We start from the raw sequence: 19,502 nt of genomic DNA on the forward strand, positions 1-19,502 counted from the left end.
GCATCAGGTGGCCAAAGTATTGTTGTTTCAGTTTCAGCATCAGTCCTTCTGATGAACACTCAGGACTGATTTCCTTTAGGATGGACTGGTTGGATCTCCTTGCAGTCGAAGGGACTCTCAAGAGTCTTCTCCAACACAAAAAGCATCAAATCTTCAGCGCTCAACTTTCTTTATAGTCCAGCTCTCACATCCATACATGACTACTGGTAAAACCATAGCCTTGACTAGACAGACCTTTGATGGCAAAGTGAGGTCTCTGCTTTTTAATATGATATTTAGGTTAGTCATAACTTTTCTTCCAAGGATCAAGCATTTTTTAATTTCATAGTTGCAGTCACCATCTGCAGTGATTTTGGAGCCCCAAAGACAACGTCTGTCACTGTTTCCATTATTTCCCCATCTACTTCCCATGAAGTGATGGGGCCTGATGCTATGATCTTCATTTTCTGAATGTTGAGCTTTAAGCCAACTTTTCACTCTTCTTTCACTTTCTTCAAGAAGCTCTTTAGTTCTTCTTCGCTTTCTGCCATAAGGGTGGTGTTATCTGCATATCTGAGGTTATTGATATTTCTCCCGGCAATCTTGATTCCAGTTTGTGCTTCATCCAATCCAGCATTTCTCATGATGTACTCTGCATATAAGCTAAATAAGCAGGGTGACAATATACAGCCTTGACATACTCCTTTCCCGATTTGCAACCAGTCTCTTCCATGTCCAGTTCTAACTGTTGCTTCCTGACCTGCATACAGATTTCTCAGGAGGCAAGTCAGTTGGTCTGGTATTCCCATTCTTTAAGAATTTTCCAGAGTTTGCTGTGATCCACACAGTCAGAGAATTTGGTGTAGAAAATATTTGCATATATATATATATATATATATATATAAATTTCTATATTCAAACGAATTCTTACAGTGGATAGATGGCATTTTTTGCCACCAATGTTTCTGCTCATACCCGTGTGAGGATCATATGTCTCACTCCTGATGCTCGCTGAGCATTCCATGTGCATTACTTTGGCCATGAAAGTAAATGCAATGATATTTATTAACTGAAATTTTAAGTATCAATGTATGTTCCAACATGTTTCTGTTTTCCTCTCTAAAATGATATCTAAATATTGTAGATAATGACTATTTCACCAGGCTGACCTACGAGTGACACTATAACAAACCTTTGAGGAATGTGGAATTTGAGTTAGGAAGCAATCTTGTTAACTACTAGCTTGCTAGACTATGCAAAACTTGATGAGGAAAAAAAAAAAAAAGGAAAAAATCACTCATATATGAAACCTGAAAAATACAGCATTCTAGTGAATATAACAAAAAAGAAGAAAACTCACAGGTACACAAAACAGACTGTGGTTACCAGTGTGGGGGAGGGGAAGTACAGGGATTGGGGATGGGAGGTGTGATTTATTTGGTATAAAATAGATTACAAGGGGGCACTGCACAACAGAGGGGATATAGCCAGTATTTTGAGTATTTTGTAGTAGCTATAAATAAGAGTGCAATCTTTAAACAGTGTACATTAAAAAAAAAATAAATTCCTTCTATAATTAAAAAATATGTGGATGAATGAGGCAAAGTGTAAGAGTCAGAGAAAGATTTAAAGGTAGGCCACTGCTGGCTTTGAAGATGGAGGAGGAGACTGAAAAAACCAGGAATGCAAGCGATCTCTAAAATCTGCAGAAGGCAGGAAAACATTTCCTCCTGGGACATTTAGATGGCCTACAGGCCTACTTGCAGCATGATTTTAGCCTAGTGTCACCTATATCAGAATTCCAATATCTGGAACTGTACGATAACAATTTTTTCTTGTGAAGACACTAAGTTTGCAGCAATTTGTTCCCAAAACGGTAGGATTTTGGTACCTGCACATGAGGCATTGCTACATTAAAGACCTAAGAAATGGGAAGAGAGAAAAAGGAGTACTATTTAGAAGATTTTTTTAACCTCTAACTCTACATATCATCAAGAATTTTAATTTTTATGTTTGCAATAAGATAGAGATGGTATGCTTTTAGTTTCTTCCAGACAAAAGCAGCTATTCTGGCAACTTCGTTTCTTTCTCTAGTTATTCTATTTTCAACTTATTTATTTTAAGTTATTCTATTTTATTTCATTTTCTTTCTTCTCCTCTTCCCTGAGCTAACCAAAGAATCATATGTATCAGATCAGAGTTACATATTTACTAATAATTTGATGATACAAGCTAGTAGCAAAAACAAGCATAGCAGAGAGAAATTTGGAACACCAATGATGACTCCCAGGACCATTATATCATTCTTTAGGCATGAATTTCTAACCTGGAATACCAGATGAGGTTTCCAAGTAAGATATGTGAGTTACTCCACAGAGCAGGAAACATTAAGCTTATGAAGAATTTTTAGTTAATATCTAGATAAGTGATCTTATGTAATATTTTCTATGAAATTAAACCTTACATATCCTAGATTTGTTTGCTATAAACAATCCTAGCCAAAGATATCTTTTCAAGAGTGTTCCATTGATAAGGATTCTTTCTACTAAATCACCCACAATGCAGGAGACATAGGAGATACAGGTTCAACTCCTGGCTCAGAAAGATCCCTCGAGGAAAGAAATGGCAACCTATTCCAGTATTCTTACCTGGAAAATCCCATGGACAGAGGGTCTGGCAGTCTGCAGTCCCTCGGCTTGCAAAGAATTGGACATGACTGAGCATGCATGCATTTCCTATCAAATATCAATAGTTTATTTCCTGAGACCTCCAAGGAGAGTAGACTGAATCAACTGTGTTCTTTCTTTCCCTCAAATCATCTCTCCAATAAAGATACATAAATTACAGGGCAATTGTTTTACCTCTTTCCTCCCCAGAGCCCCAGAAAACTATTAAGTCTGTTTAGTGTTTTTTAGAAATACCACTGTCTTGATATAATTTAGTCTTGAGTGGATAAATACAATGACATTTCAGGTCAAGAGATAGAAATTCCCATTCAATTTAGTGCTTGTTACATGAATTTGGTTGTAATTACCTCTAACATGACAACAGTAACTCCTAGCAACTGTTTCACGTGAATTAAGGAATGGCATATTTTTAGATACTGTTATCTCTGTTGACATAATTATTTTATTATAGCACCACCATTTTCCCTTGTCTGAAAGGTCACTGCATCTAATTATTCCTATTTATATATATATGAAGAATCAGAAGATTTTTCTTCTGGAACATTTTTTTTCTTTGCCTAAAACATCTCAAGAATTATAAAATATATTTTAACTATTATTTTATTTTGAAAAAATTATTCCTAAAGAGACAACAATGAGTATTTCCCTAAAAGTTATATGTAATTTATATATCAATGTTTCATTGATTTTCCCTTTTAGAGCTCCACAACATTTTAATATCTATATATTAAAACAATTTCTCTAAAGAAATAAAAGTTACATTACTATAAAATGTTTTACTTATTTACATATATTTTAAAAAACTTTACTTCCATAAATAGTATTTTGGTATAACAGATATTTTGTATTACATTCTAAGTAGAATGGTTCTACTTCCCAGGACTATTCACACATAAATTAATAAATACCAATGCTTAGTATTATATCATTATGAGCCTTGAAAGCTGGTTTCCAAGATGTGCTCTGACACATTAGACAAACGTCCTCAGTTAAATATTTCCCTTTTTCTAAGTTTCCAATTTCTCCTCTATAAAATGAGAAGCATAGTTAAGAGTATGGACTTTGTACAGAATTGGGCCTGAATTCTGGGTCCATGATTACAAATTCCTTTTTATTTGTGCAAGTGTCTTCTGCTTTATAAGCATTAGTTTCCTCTTTTGTAAAATGTGTTTAATAAGCTTAACTCAAAGGATTGTCATTAGATTTAATGCAATAATGCAAATAAAGCAATTTAATTCAGTAAAGAATCACTAATGTTAGCTATTTTGATTACCCAATATGCAGATTTCTAGTAAAATTTCCAAATATGACTATGCAAGTCTGAATGTGTATCTGACGCTTTTCTAAGGCTTTCACCTGGGTCAGGATATTTCTAGAAAGTAATTATTGTTACACCAAGTTTTACCATTAAAACATTGGAATCTAGGGGTTAGGGTAATCTCTTACAGCCACAGTTCACAGAAGATGATGTGTTTAGTTCTTCAGTCATGACCAGCTCTTTATGACCCCATGGACCCCATGGACGGTAGACCACCAGGCTCCTCTATCCATGGAATTCTCCAGCAAGAATACTGGACTGGGTTACCATGCCCTCCTCCAGGGGATCTTCCCAACCCAGGGGTCAAACCCAGGTCTCTCTCATTAAGGCAGATTCTTTACCATTTGAGCCACCAGAGAATCCCCACAGAAGATGAGAGACTATAAATTAGCACACTGAAGTTTTATCTGAAACACTCATGATAGTCTCACCATAGCAGACTGTCTTCATCAAAGGAGAAAATTAATGAAGTGGTTTTTATATGGGTGATTATGCCCCCAGCAATGTGGCAGCAGTATTCTAATGTGCCCTCCATGATTACGGTATGACTTCCATTATTATGTTACATTATAAATCAGAGAGATTTCACAGAATAAAGTAAGACTACTAACACGTTGATCTTCTTCTAGAGAGCTTATCTGGATGAACCTAGCAAGATCACCCACAGAATGAGCTGTTCAAAAGCAGTTGGTAGAGAAAAGAAATTTGAATGACTCAGTGTGAGAGATCGGATGGGAGTTTTTCATTGCTGAGATGGAGAGGGCTTGTGAATGGGGCATCCTCTAGTGGCTGAGAAGGATTCCCCAGCTGACAAGCAGCAAGAAAACAAGGAACAAGAATGTAGCAAGCCAACCAACATTGCATCGAATTTGGATATGTGCTTCTTATCAAGTTAGATGCATTAATAACTCAGTTGAGAATATTTGGAAACTAAAAATAAATTTTAGCGTATTTTATGACTTACAGTATTCATAAAATCATTAGACTTGTTTTTAAAGGGCAGGGGGAAAACTCCTCTCACCGAAAAAATATCAAAGCATGTGGAAGACATTGTACAGTTGCTTTGTGAATGCAAAGTTGAACTTTTCAATAAACCAGTTATTGCTTTTGTGTATACAGTAGTTTGTGGTTATATTTTAATAGAAGCACCCCAAAACCCGGAGTAACATTTTAACTTTTTATGCAAGGAGAATGCAAAATGGTTATAGTTAAATTTTTAAAACTAAATGTGCCCAAATTGTGTAAGATCATTTTCACCAACAGCAAATAATCCTACTTACAAGTATACCCTCTTGTTGAGAGACATGGAAGAACAATCCAAACACAGACCCTTTGAATCACTGACTACATAATTCATCAAGGACTACATTTATGATAGAACAGCATTTAGTAGAACAAGTAGCTTACTGTGTAGTATAAAGCAGAGCATCAGCAAGTCTAAAACTGAGAATAGAGTATTATAGATCTTTCTGCTTCTTTTCTTAAAATAGACTTAAGTCAACTCTGTCATCCCCAAACCATGAACTGAAATGGTTTAATATTTTGTTTACGAAACAAATTATTGAAAATACCCAAGCAAAACATTGACTTCTTTACGTAAAATAAGCAACATAAACTTTACAAAATTTATCAGTGTTTTCCGATTAATGTTATCATTTATTCATATGTATAATATATGATATGTGATATTTCATAAAATAAACTTAATTTCCCAACTATGAACTACGTCTACATGTCTGCAAAATGTTTAAAATATTTGAATGGTTTTATCATTAACAATAAATTTTTCTTCAATATGTTTATGAAATTCCTAATGAACTGAATGATGTTTTACTCCATTAGTTTCTGAGAAAGTTACATGAAATACATTGTTTTCACACAAAACTTTGTCCAAAATAAAATAAAAATTAACCTCAAATGAATTTGCATTTCCTCATTGACATTATTAGTAATGAGTAAAAAGGATTTCTAGACAAAAATTATTGTGTCATACCTTATTTTTAACTGGGAAATATACATTTACACAACAATTTTATCATCAAACAGAAACAAAAAACAAAGAGGAAAGGAAAGCATAGTTGTGGTAGCAAATCATTCAAGAGTCTAAGCTTTTCTGGTTAACTTTGTTACCAAGGAGACACCTGGTTATAACGCGTCTCAGCAAAGAAAAGAAATACCGAGGAATGCTGGGATGGAGATCTTTTCAATAAGAATACATTCATTGCTTCTAAAACATCTAAAAGACCTATCTGTGGTAAAAGAAAAAAATCTGGTTTCCTAGGGTTTGATTAAAATAATTATTATCAGAGATAAATGCCTTTTGATATTCCTCCTAATAATAAAACAAACAAAATCGTTCAGACAGTGTGTCCTGATGACATCTTGAAATTGGAATTTTCCTTTTAGAAAAGCCCAATTTAATTCATAGCTGTCTCTTAGTTTTTCAGTTATTCATGGTTGAATGAGATATAATTAATGACAGTGGCAATCCATTTTTTACATGAAAGCAATTATTTCTCATTACAAAAGTGGTACACTTGCTTTAATGGTATGATGAGAATTTCAGATATCAATAAAATTAAGGTAGTTGGTATGTATAATTTTAATCTAAATGACTTGAGGTATAAATTCTGCATTGGGGCAAAGATACATTACCTTAATAAAAATAGTAATCAGATAAGCTAAATTCCCAGTGTCATCATATTAAGAAAATATATACTTATATGGCTTAAACTTAATAATCTTGTTCTCAGTTTTTTTTAGATACTCAAGGTAACATCTGAGGAGAATTTACATAGATTATGAAACAAGTTATTTGCTATTTTCCAAAAGTTGACAATCTAAATGAAAAAAAAGAAAAACACCATACTTTAAGTCCTTTTAAATAATGTCCAATTAATTACTGAATGTTTCCTCTATGATCATATACAGTTATATATATAATTCTCCATATATAATATTTAGCATTTATGCACTCTTTTATGTTTCTTGAATTCTGTTCGACTTATCCCAGGTAAAAATATAGTGACTACACTGCTTCCTTTAGGTATTTACTAAATATCGTTAATAACCTGGATCATTTAGGTGATATTGGTTCTTTAACATAATTTATATGGGAGCAAATAAAAGTGTGAACTATATCCCTGAGACAATGTTTTCTTCTCATATGTGGATTATGTTGCAATCTATTAAAGATTGTTAAATACAGTAAATTTGGAGAGGAATTGTAAAATGCATTCCTGGAAAACTAAATGTTTAATTAGTCACCCAACATGTCAGTAGGTTTATAACATCAGTTCCAAATGAACAAATACATGGAATTTAAAAATATGAACACTACTCACAAAACACAAATAAAACTGAAACTATGACATCTATTTGAATTTTAGTTTGCCAGATGACAAAGATGATTCTGATACATGCTTGAAAGAAGGCCTTTCCTGTGTGACATGTTGCTTTACGCCAAAGAGTCCAAAGTGTATTTACCTTGCATCAGTTAACATCATTGGTACATGAAAAGAAAAATCTAGCCTATGTCAAGCGAGACTATTGTAAATATAATTAGTAGTTAGTACATATTCTTAAGTGACATGTATCTTGAGAGGTTTGGTAGTTGAATGTCATAGAAGGAAAGAATTAGTCAATGCAATATCAAACGGATACCTACTGAAAGTGGACACATGAATTTGAAGCTAAACAAAATCAGAGTTAAAAAGGTAGAGGATACATATTCTCTAAGAAACATTAAAAAAAAAAAAACTTGAAATTCAGAAAAGAGAATTCAGCCAAATCATATATAAGTAATATGAAAATTTTCTAATTGAGCTTATTTAAAATAAATCTCTCATGCAAAGAGTTGACTCATTGGAAAAGACTCTGATGCTGGGAGGGATTAGGGGCAGGAGAAGGGGACGACAGAGGATGAGAGGGCTGGATGGCATCACTGACTCGATGCCCATGAGTTTGGGTGAACTCCAGGAACTGGTGATGGACAGAGAGGCCTGGCGTGCTGTGATTCATGGGGTCACAAACAGTCGGATACAACTGAGCAACTGAACTGAACTGATCTGAAAGCAAATCTCTCACCTATGTTAATTTCTATAAGTTTCTAGATCTTTTAATCAATGTTATCATTTCCATTTCAAATTCAAGTGCATATCCTATTTGAATAGTTATAGTATTTGGAGGGTCAATCACACATGACTGGGTGATTATTCTTCCAATACCTCTCGAGCTCTAAAATTTTAGCATCACTAGTTATTAGAGAAATATAAACTACAGTAACATATCACCTCACATGGTCAGAATGGCCATCATCAAAAAAATGTATCAACAATAAAATATGAAGAGTGTATAGAGAAAAGTGAAACTTGCCACACTGTTGGGAATGTATAGCCATTAAGTAGAACAATATAGAACGTCTTCTAAGAAACTAAAACTAAAATAGCTATATGACCCAGAAATCCCACTCCTAAGGATACAGCCAGAGAAAACCATAATTCAGAAAGATATATACACCACAATGATCACTGCAGCACTATTTACAAGAGCCAGATCATGGAATCAACCTAAATGTCCATCGAAAGAGGAATGGATAAAGAAGATGTAGTACATATATACAATGGAATGTTAGTCATAAAAAAGAATAAAATTCTGCCATTTACAGCAACATGGATGAACTTAAGATATTGTCATATGATTGAAGTAAATCAGACAAAGAAAGATAAATATCCTTGATATTACTTAAATGTAGAATCTAAGTAAAAGTGATATAAATAAACTTATTTACAAACCAGAAGTATGGTCACAAATGTAAAAACTTTTGGTTACTAGGGAATAAAGAAGGATAACTTGTTTATAACTTCTTTAAGGGATAAAGAAGGAAAACTGGGAGATTAGAATTGGCATACACACTTCAGTATATAGTAATAAAATAGACAAATAATGAGCACAAGGAGCTCTATTCAATTCTCTGTAATGGCCTATACGGGAAAAGAATCTAAAAGGGAAAAATAAAAAAGAGTGCTTGGGCCGGTGCACTGGGACGACCCAGAGGGATGGTACGGGGAGCGAGGAGGGAGGGGGGTTCAGGATGGGGAACACGAGTATATCTGTGGCGGATTCATGTTGATGTATGGCAAAACCAATATAATATTGTAAAGTAATTAACCTCCAATTAAAATACATAAATTTATATTTTAAAAAATGGAAAAAATAAATAAATCTCAACTTTAGGAAATGACTATTAAAGTTAATTTAATGGACTTCTTTGGCAATATCTGTAAAAGGATTTGATTTCTTAAATTTCAGTTTGCCAATAAAGTCATTTTTTTAATCTCAAAAAAACCCCTAAGAGTGGATGTGTGCATGTGTGTAACTGACGCACTTTGCTTTGTTGTACACCTGGAACTAGCGCCACATTGTGAGTCAGCTATATTTCAACAAAAAATTAAAGATTAATTTTAAGATAAAAGTTTAGATACTGCAAGCCATGGATTTTTACATACACTTGATCTGGATTATATATTGGACGAGGGTACAAAACTGACATGAACAAGAAACAAGGAAGCAGTGATTTAAAAAAAAAATCTAGAAAGGGAGGAAATGTTGCTATTGATGATAGCGGGAATTAACAAGGAGATTTTTGGATTGTAATTTACAATCCAAGTCTTTTAAAATATTGCTAATATATTCCAAAAGTAGCACAATTAATGCAGATAAACTATGAAGTTACAAATGGGATTATATATAGATATGTTTTCTCTGCAAATAACACAATACACCCATACTTACCTGAGTATCCTAATTTGTCTGTGAAATACAACTACTCTTATCAAAAACTTATCAAATAAAGTGGCAGAATAGTTGAAATAAAAGGCATTTATGTATGTACCATGTAGGTCCTTATCTTCAATAATTGCCATCTCAACGTCTTCTCCAGTAACTATTGTGCAGGTGAAAGGAATATGAAGAAGAACACTTATCTCACCAAAAGACTCCTTCTCATTAAGTCTACCCATATAAACATGTTTCTGAATTTTTTTCTGTAATAGATACAAATAATGTTTAATGAAATCACTTTCCCGTAATGGATAAATATTATTACTACCAGAAACGTACTCTTCATAAATCATTTTGGTACATGGTATTTAAAATAAGTTAGTATTTTCATGCAAATCAAGAGGACACTTATTTATACATACACTTCAATTTTGTTAGAAAAATAGCAGATTGATAAGAGAATTTCAGCATATATAAAATAAATGAAAGCACCATAGTTTAGTGATCTACAAATTAAATGTTTTAATCCACCAAGATGTTTATGAAACCTTGAACTAATTCCATTTTTCAACATCATAGGATACCATTTAGCAATCATAATTTAGTATACTTTGTATGAGATAACTCTTTGAGACCCCATGGACTGCAGTATGCCAGGCTTCAGTTCAGTTCAGTTGGTCAGTCATGTCCGACTCTTTGTGACCCCATGGATCGCAGCACGCCAGGCCTCCCTGTCCATCACCAACTCCCGGAGTTCACTCACACTCACGTCCATCGAGTCAGTGATGCCATCCAGTCATCTCATCCTCTGTCATCCCCTTCTCCTCCTGACCCCAGTCCTTCCCAGCATCAGAGTCTTTTCCAATGAGTCAACTCTTCGCATGAGGTAATGTATGTCAAAAACCAATTACAATATTGTAAAGTAATTATCCTCTAATTAAAAAAAAAAACAAAATATAAAATAAGATTATTACAATTCATCCTATCTGCTGATTATCAGTTCAGTTCAGTTCAATCACTCAGTCGTGTCCAACTCTTTGCAACCCTGTGAACTGCAGCATGCCAGGCTTCCCTGTCCATCACCAACTCCTGGAGTTTGCTTAAACTCATGTCCATTGAGTCGGTGATGCCATCCAACCATCTCATCCTCTCTCACCCCCTTTTCCTCCCATCTTCAATTTTTCCTAGAATCAGGGTCTTTTCCAATCAGTCAATTCTTCAAATCAAGTGGCCAAATTATTGGAGCTTCAGCTTCAGCATCTGTCCTTTCAATGAATATTCAGGACTGATTTCCTTTAGGATGGACTGGTTGGATCTCCTTGCTGTTCAAAGGGCTCTCAAGAGTCTTCTCCAACATTACAGTTCAAAAGCATCAATTCTTCGGTGCTCAGCCTTCTTCACAGTCCAACTCTCACATCCATACACGCCTACTGGGAAAACCATAGCCTTGACTAGACGGACTTTTGTCGGCAAAGTAATGTGTCTGCTTTTTAATATGTTGTCTAGGTTGTTCATAGGTTTTCTTTCAAGGAGCAAGTGTTTTTTAATTTCATGGCTTCAGTCACCATCTGCAGTGATTTTGGAGCCCAAGACAATAAATTCTGTCATTGTTTTTCTATTGTTTGCCCATCTATTTGCCATGAAGTAATGGGACTGGATGCCATGGTCTTCTTTTTTGAACGTTGTTTTAAGCCAGGATTTTCACTCTCCTCTTTCACCTTCATTAAGAGATTCATTAATTCATTTTTTGCTTTCTGCCATAAGGGTGGTGCCATCTGCATATCTGAAGTTATTGATATTTCTCCTGGCAATCTTGATTCCAGCCTTGCTTCATCCAAGCATTTCACATGATGTACTCTGCATATAAGTTAAATAAGCAGGGTGACAATATACACCTTGATGTGCTTGACATACTCCTTTCCCAAATTTGAACCAGTCCATTGTTCCATGTCCAGTTATAACTATTGCTTCCTGATTTACAAACAGGTTTCTCAGGAGGCCAGTAAGGTGGTCTGGTATTCCCATCTCTTTACGAATTTTACACAGTTTGTTGTGATCGACACAGTCAAAAGCTTTAGCATAGTCAGTGAAGCAGAAGATGATTTTTCTGGAATCCCCTTGTTTTATTCTATTATCCAACGGATGTTGGCAATTTGACCTCTGATTCCTCTGCCTTTTCTAAATCCAGTTTGAACTAGAACTTGCCTATTCTAGAACTTCATAAAACTGACATCATACAGAATGCATTCTTCTGAGTTTCACTTTTTTGCCCAACCTAGTGCTTCCAGACCCATCCATATTCTTGTGTGCATGAGGTTCTTTTAGTTGAGGCATGATACTCCAGGAATAAACCACAATGTTTTTCTTCATCTCACTGTCAATGGACGTTTAGATTATTACTTATGTTTTGACATGTGAAGATTCACATAAGACTTTTGGTAAATGTGTATTTTATTTCTCTTGAGTAAATATTTAGAGTGGAATTTCTGAGTGATATGTTAAGTATAGTTTAACCAATCTGATATGCTTGTAAAAGTATTTTGTTGTGGTTTTAATTTGCATTTCTTTGATAAATAATGTCAAGCATCTTTTAATGTGCTTCTAGGTCATTTCTAAGTCTTACAACTCAACATGTCTTACAATTTATTTTACATATTAGAGCTCAGTAACAAGAATAAAATAAATGCAATGAAAATTAGTTAAAAAAATTTAACAGCTGTTTCACAACACAAGGTAAATAAAAATGATCAATAAACACAAGAAAACCATGTTTAATATCTCCTATTGATTAAAGTAGATTAATCAGTTAAAAAGAATACATACATTTAAAACTTACCACTTTTCTTGATTGTAGTTTTGAAAATCCTATGATATTTCTATAAATCTTACAATATCCAGAATTAATATAAGCCACAAAAGAGATTATATTTCCAGTTTCCACGATCACTGTAAACAAAAGAGATAATTCACTATTTCACATAATTTTCTAGAAGATATTATTTTAGTTACTAGGACAATAAAAGTTGACATGTTTAATTCAACAACTATTAACAATAAACTTCTTAATGAATGACAGTATACAGGCAATGCTTGTTATATGAAAAATTTATGTCAGATATTTATACCAGCACCTAAAATAGAAATAAACATTGACAAGAATTTGGTATGGTGTGCTAGTAAACTGTGTGGTGGAGGAGAGGAAGAGGAGTTTGGAGCAAGCCCCAAATTGTAGCATTTGATGATTTTCATGGTGCAGATATTTATGCCATGGCTTGTTTCAAACTGCCAGTGATTTAACAACTGTCTCAAAAAAAAAAAAAAAGAAAAGAAAAATCTGTGAATCTTGAACATTTAGAGCTTCAGAGCTCAAAGTGTATAATAAAAAAGGAAGTAAAAGGTTATTTGTCACATCATTTATTTTGCTTGAATAAAGACTTATGTAACTCTTCTACTGTAAAGTTATCTTCAAACATCAGAGCATATTATAGCTATGGGCTTATGTGTAAATTGTATAGACATGGGAATCTTTTTATAGACACAACAATTTAAAAAAGTAAAAAGTAGCCTTTTGCCAAAATGTGATATGATAGCAGACATTGTTTTACTTCTTGTAATCAATCAATAGGACATAAAGAAACACATAGAGTCTTCTGGCAATGTTATAGGTAAGAGAAGGATACATTTAAGCAGATATTTAAAAAGCCCACTATTCTTAACTTTTCGAGCAGCACTATCGTAAATCTTTTCTTGAAAGTCAAGCCTTATATAGAATATAAAGAAGCATGTATAGTATCAAAGTGAATAGAGATCAATTTATCTTTTTTTATTTTTATTTTTACTTTATTTTACTTTACAATACTGTATTGGTTTTGCCATACATTGACATGAATCCACCACGGGTGTACATGAGGTCCCAAATATGAACCCCCTTCCCACGTCCCACCCCATATCATCTCTCTGGATCATCCCCGTGCACCAGCCCCAAGCATCCTGTATCCTGCATCGAACATAGACTGGCGATTCGATTCTTACATGATAGTATACATGTTTCAATGCCATTCTCCCAAATCATCCCACCCTCTCCCTCAGAGTCCAAAAGTCCGCTCTACACATCCTGTCTCTTCTGCTGTCTTGCATACAGGGTCATCATTACCATCTTTCTAAATTCCATATATATGTGTTAGTATACTGTATTGGTGTTTTTCTTTCTGGCTTACTTCACTCTGTATAATAGGCTCCAGTTTCATCCACCTCATTAGAACTGATTCAAATGAATTCTTTTTAATGGGTGAGTAATACTCCATTGTGTATATGTACCACAGCTTTCTTATCCATTCATCTGCTGATGGACATCTAGGTTGTTCCCATGTCCTGGCTATTATAAACAGTGCTGCGATGAACATTGGGGTACATATGTCTCTTTCTATTCTGGTTTCCTCGGTGTGTATGCCCAGCAGTGGGATATCTTTGTATTAAAGGCAAGGCAACAACGGAAAAGCTGAACCATTGCAGTAAAACCTATGAAGTAAGCTCCCTCCTTAGAGGGAGCAGTTGCTGCCTGAGTAATCGTCTATAGTCTCTATACTAATCACAGAAAATGTTTATCTTTATGAAGACCACACAGCAAAACACTTTTCATCTAAGTAAGCAGGCTGAATTTAATGACATTACAAAAGTGTGTCTCATTACACTTAAATAAGAAATTTTAGATACTTTTTGACTAGGAAAGGAATTGCACCTACTGCCTGTAAAGATTTAACACCTCTCTCTTGTGTTTCTTAATTTTGATCATTCAGCCTTTGATCCTGCTTCCCATTGCAAAGAACTTATGCCAGTGATGTCAAGATAAATGTTGTCATCTCCATGCCTTTTCCTCTTCCATACACAGAAAATGATGAACAACATAGAAATATCCAAAGGATTATAATAGTTTTAAGTGGAAAGATTTAGTCATGGACTACACAGGAGAAATATTATTCATTATTATTTGAAGGTAATATTCAGGAAATAACGTTTATTTGTATTTCAAACTTAAGCTTTAAAGAGCCCCATCAAAACTCACATTCATATTCTAAAACATGAAATTATTAGATCATTATGAAAAGAGGAAACCTGATTTTATCTTAAAGGTAAATAAGAAAGGGAAGAAAATCAGAAAGGTTCATAGAAAGTGAACATCAGGTATTATTCTTTTCCTTCCTGTTGTTTATTATATACCAGGAAATAGTAAAAAAAAAAAAAAATCTAATAAAGTAATTTTATTCCAATTTTCAGGTCAGTTAGAAGAAGTCATGATAAGAAAGATAATTCCCAGCTGGCTATTAGAATCAGCACTGGAACAGTTAAGGTCTCAGTTTAAATGAGAACTAGTGATTAGAAGGATTGTTAAAGGACACCTTCTTAATTAAGATAAGCTCGAGTCCATTAGCCTAACAGACCAAAACACAGTTTTGTATCAGAGTATCAGTAAGACTGATGCACCTCTAGCAGGACACACATTAGCTGAATGGATACCAGTTCTTATAAAACTTGATTACTAGGAAAAGAACAATATTAAAGAAACAAATGCTAGCAAGTGCTACTTCTGAACTTTACTTTCAATTTGGGGGAATATTTTTGAATATGTTTTCTGCCGGGGGCCAGCGTGAGGAACTCCGCCCATGGCAAAGGTCACGAGGAAGGAGGCTTGGCATACGCAAAAGCATGATCAAGCCTCAGCAAACCCCCTGTTCCCGAGCATCTAGCCCCAAAACCAGAGTCTGTTTTATGCTCTCACCTACACCTCTGACTTTACGGGGGCTCTCCCCCATAACCATTTCTCTCGGAGAAGGAGTAAACATGCAGCTCCAAGGCAATAACAATTCCTGGGTGTAACAAGAGTGTTTCAGCTTACGGACTCCTCTGAAGGTTATCTAGCCCACCTGTATAGGTTTGTCTGGCCACATGTGATTGTTTACAGCCTCCCAATCTGAGAGGCACGAGATGTTTTGGACTTGCTAAAGGCAAATTCTTTTGGGGAGTTGGAAATTATTAGTGTAGTGGGTTGGTTGGGAATTGTATTGGTGAAGCATTTTTCATTTGTTATGTCAATAATTGCTGCTAATTCCCTGCTCTGGGTGGGACAAGGATGTCTCAGGTCAAACCTCTCTGCTGACAGACTAGCTTGTGTGACAGGATTATCCATACTCCTGCCGCTACACACATGATTGTGTACTACCTGTTAACCATAAACAGCACAGAGAGCTTTTGAGTATTTTGAGAGTCTTAATTAGCATAGGGCTTTTTCTTCTTGTTGAGTCAATGATTGCCGCCAGGCCTCCATATCCTTAGGCACCTGGGAATATATTAATCAATGTATTTGGAATATAGAAAAGGAAATATAGTAGTTTTAAGGTTAGCAATACTAGACTTTTTGAGTTAATGGATTTTCTCTTTTGTAATAGATCACTGTACTTTGTTATAAATCACTGTGTCCTTGCTATGTAAAAATGTAACTTTATCACTGTCTTAAGATTAAATAGATCTTAAGGGGAGCATTGGTGAAAGGATTTTTTATTTGTTGAGCTGATGTTTGCTGCTAAATCTCCATGTTCCCTGCCTTTATAATGAATATAACTAGCATATAGGAGAAATAAGCAGTAACTTTTAAGCATATAGGAGAAATAAGTATTAACCTTTAAGATTAATCATGTTAACTTTGGGTTAAATAAATTCCTTTCTTGATTGTAACTCACTACACCCTCATCCTATAGGAATGTAACTTTATTTGGAGGGTGGTGCCTGGTTTAAGAAAAAGCACCCTTGGAAAAAATAAGTTTTTTGGTTATCAGAAAGAAAGGATCATAAAATCCCTAAGACCTTTTTATGTGAAGTACCTGATTTTGATAAAGGTCAGGACTGCTGACCCCCACGTGACTCTGTATTCATCCCTATACGTAACAAAAGGTATATAAGCAAACCCAAAAATAAAGAAATCAGATCAGTTTCCGGAAAGACTGATTCCCCCATGTCGCTTCCTTCTTGCTCCCGCTTCTCCGGCTGAATTCCCATCTGGATTTAGTCTCCTTTTCTCCACTACACTATCTCTTACTACACTATCCGTTTCTAATCTCTCTATATATCTGTAGTTAAATATGTATTTTTCCAAAGACTCCGACGCCGTCCCCCCACCTTCAAATCACCCTGGATCCACCGGGGCTGGACCCCGGCAGTTTTCCTTATAAATATATATATTTTTGCTGTTGCAATGTTGCTAAGAAAAATCTTGATTAGAAACAACTTTGTATTTACAAATGCTGAGTATTTCTGTAAGGGTCCGTACTAATGAAACTTTAACCGATATTAAACATTACCTCTTTATTATTTGAAAATCTACATTTATATTTATTTAAGAATATTTATTTAAGAATAAGGACTAAGTGGAAGCAAATACTGAATAGAAATAGGTGTCAGAAAAATTGATTGCTGACTAATTTCCTAGTATCCTACACCTTCTGAATTCTTGACAGGTTAAAATAGGTCATTATTCTAAAGTATGAGCACTATATGTAAAACTCTCTCATGCATGTTAAGTACTTGTCACATTACACAGAAATAAAAATAAGTGAGCATTTCTCTAACCTCACAAGTATGAGATTCGGGGGGAAAAAAGTTTATATTAATCATTGATAGAGAAAATCCAAAGAAATATGGGTGGAAGAAATTTAAATTTTGAACATGCCTCAGAAACTACTCCAAGAAAAGAATTTGTGTGCTTAGTTGCTTAGTCGTGTCTGACTCTGTGACTCCGTGGACTGTGGCCCGCCAGGCTCCTCTGTCCATGGGGATTCTCCAGGCAAGAAAACCGGAGTGGGTTGCCACGACCTCCTCCAGGGGATCTTCCCCAACCCAGGGATCAAACCCAGGTCTCCTGCATTGCAGGCAGATTCTTTATCATCTGAGCTACTAGGGAAGCCTCTCCAAGAAAAGAATTTACTAATACAATGCATTTATAGAATCATTTCACAGAAAGTAACAGCATATGATTGGTTGCTCATTAAAAATTAAGATAGATGAAGAAGGTCCAGACTTGATGTTAGATTCCCTGAACCCTCTCTTCTCCACATTCTTGGTCTTTTCTCCCTTTTCCTCCCATTCCATGCTCCAAGGTAGGACAAATATTGGTGCTTAGAGCTTTTTACTGATGCTGAAGCTGAAACTCCAATACTTAGGCCACCTGATGCTAAGAACTGACTCATTTGAAAAGACCCTGATGCTGGGAAAGATTGAGGGCAGGAGGAAAAGGGGATGACAGAGGATGAGATGGTTGGATGGCATCACTGATTTGATAAACATGAGTTTGGGCAAACTCTGGGAGCTGGTGATGGACAGGGAGGCCTGGTGTGCTGCAGTCCATGGGGTCACAAAGAGTTGGACACTACTGAGCAACTCAACTGAACTGAGAGCCTTTTACAAGTCAGGGATGAAGACACACTCACCTACACTCACCACGTCTTTGTTCAGATCTCCCCCCTCAATGAAGTCTACCATGATAGATCGTCCTACAGTTTAGCCTTCTCTTTCCCAGCTCTCTTACCCTATTCTCTTTTTCCTCATGGTTTTATCATTACCTAACATGCTAATTCACTCATTTATTTCTTGTGCTTATTGTGTGTTATGTCCTTTAACCACTAGGATGCAAGAACCATCAAGACAAGGATCTTTATTTTTATCTTTCATTCATGCAACTACTTGCAAAGTAGCCATTCAATAAATATTTGATGGACAAATGCAACATCTCAATACTGAATTTCAATTTTCTCAAAAAGTCAACTGAGCACAAGAGGAAATTCATAGCATGGTGCCTCAGGTTTTTATGAAACCAAGCGGCATGAGTAAAAATTCTGGATGAAATGTTTTTAAGTATATGAGATGGTATTAGGCAAAAACAAACAGACAAAAACACTAACCTCAAAAGCCAGAAATAAAAAGAGAGTGCAGTCACAGGATTAAGAAAGCCCTAGAGCCAGTGGCAAAGTCTGTCTGAGAGATCAGACATGCACAACCTCCATAAAACCCCCAAGAGCAACATTCTTGTGGGGTGAACTGGAAAAATCCCACCTTACAGAGAGAGTTTCTGAAGATATTTTCCTCTTCAAGTTGTGGCACTATTTGACTGGAAAAAGAAAAGAGAAAATCTCTCTAAAAATTCTTAACCATAGCTCATGGTATTGGGAGTAATGTCTACACCATCTCAGTTCAGTTCAGTTCAGTTCAGTCACTCAGTCATGTCTGACTCTGCAACCCCATGAGTCACAGCATGGCCAAGCCTCCCTGTCCATCACCAACTCCCGGAGTTCACTGAGACTCACGTCCATCGAGTCCGTGATGCCATCCAGCCATCTCATCCTCGGTCGTCCCCTTCTCCTCCTGCCCCCAATTCCTCCCAGCATCACAGTCTTTTCCAATGAGTCAACCCTTCGCATGAGGTGGCCAAAGTACTGGAGTTTCAGCTTTAGCATCATTCTTTCCAAAGAAATCCCACGGCTGATCTCTTTCAGAATGGACTGGTTGGATTTCCTTGCAGTCCAAGGGACTCTCAAGTTTCTTCTCCAACACCACAGTTCAAAAGCATCAATTCTTCGGCACTCAGCTTTCTTCACAGTCCAACTCTTGCATCCATACATGACCACTGGAAAAACCGTAGCCTTGACCAGGCGGACCTTTGTTGGCAAAATAATGTCTCTGCTTTTCAATAT

The 19,502-nt window shown here is 35.5% G+C and overlaps 1 protein-coding gene across 1 annotated transcript in view; it reads right to left on the reverse strand.

Annotated features, from left to right (window-relative positions):
• Positions 1-19,502, reverse strand: part of CNBD1 (cyclic nucleotide binding domain containing 1) — a 494,615-nt gene that overhangs the window by 82,757 nt on the left and 392,356 nt on the right. Inside the window, exons 11-12 of the mRNA XM_027973294.2 lie at positions 12,602-12,711; positions 9,778-10,028 (exon numbers count right to left, since the gene is read on the reverse strand). Of these exons, the coding sequence (XP_027829095.2) occupies positions 9,778-10,028; positions 12,602-12,711 (361 nt within the window). The remainder of the gene's footprint in view (positions 1-9,777; positions 10,029-12,601; positions 12,712-19,502) is intronic.

The sequence above is a fragment of the Ovis aries genome, chromosome 9, assembly GCF_016772045.2.
Source record: "Ovis aries strain OAR_USU_Benz2616 breed Rambouillet chromosome 9, ARS-UI_Ramb_v3.0, whole genome shotgun sequence".
Classification (NCBI taxonomy): Eukaryota; Metazoa; Chordata; class Mammalia; order Artiodactyla; family Bovidae; genus Ovis; species Ovis aries.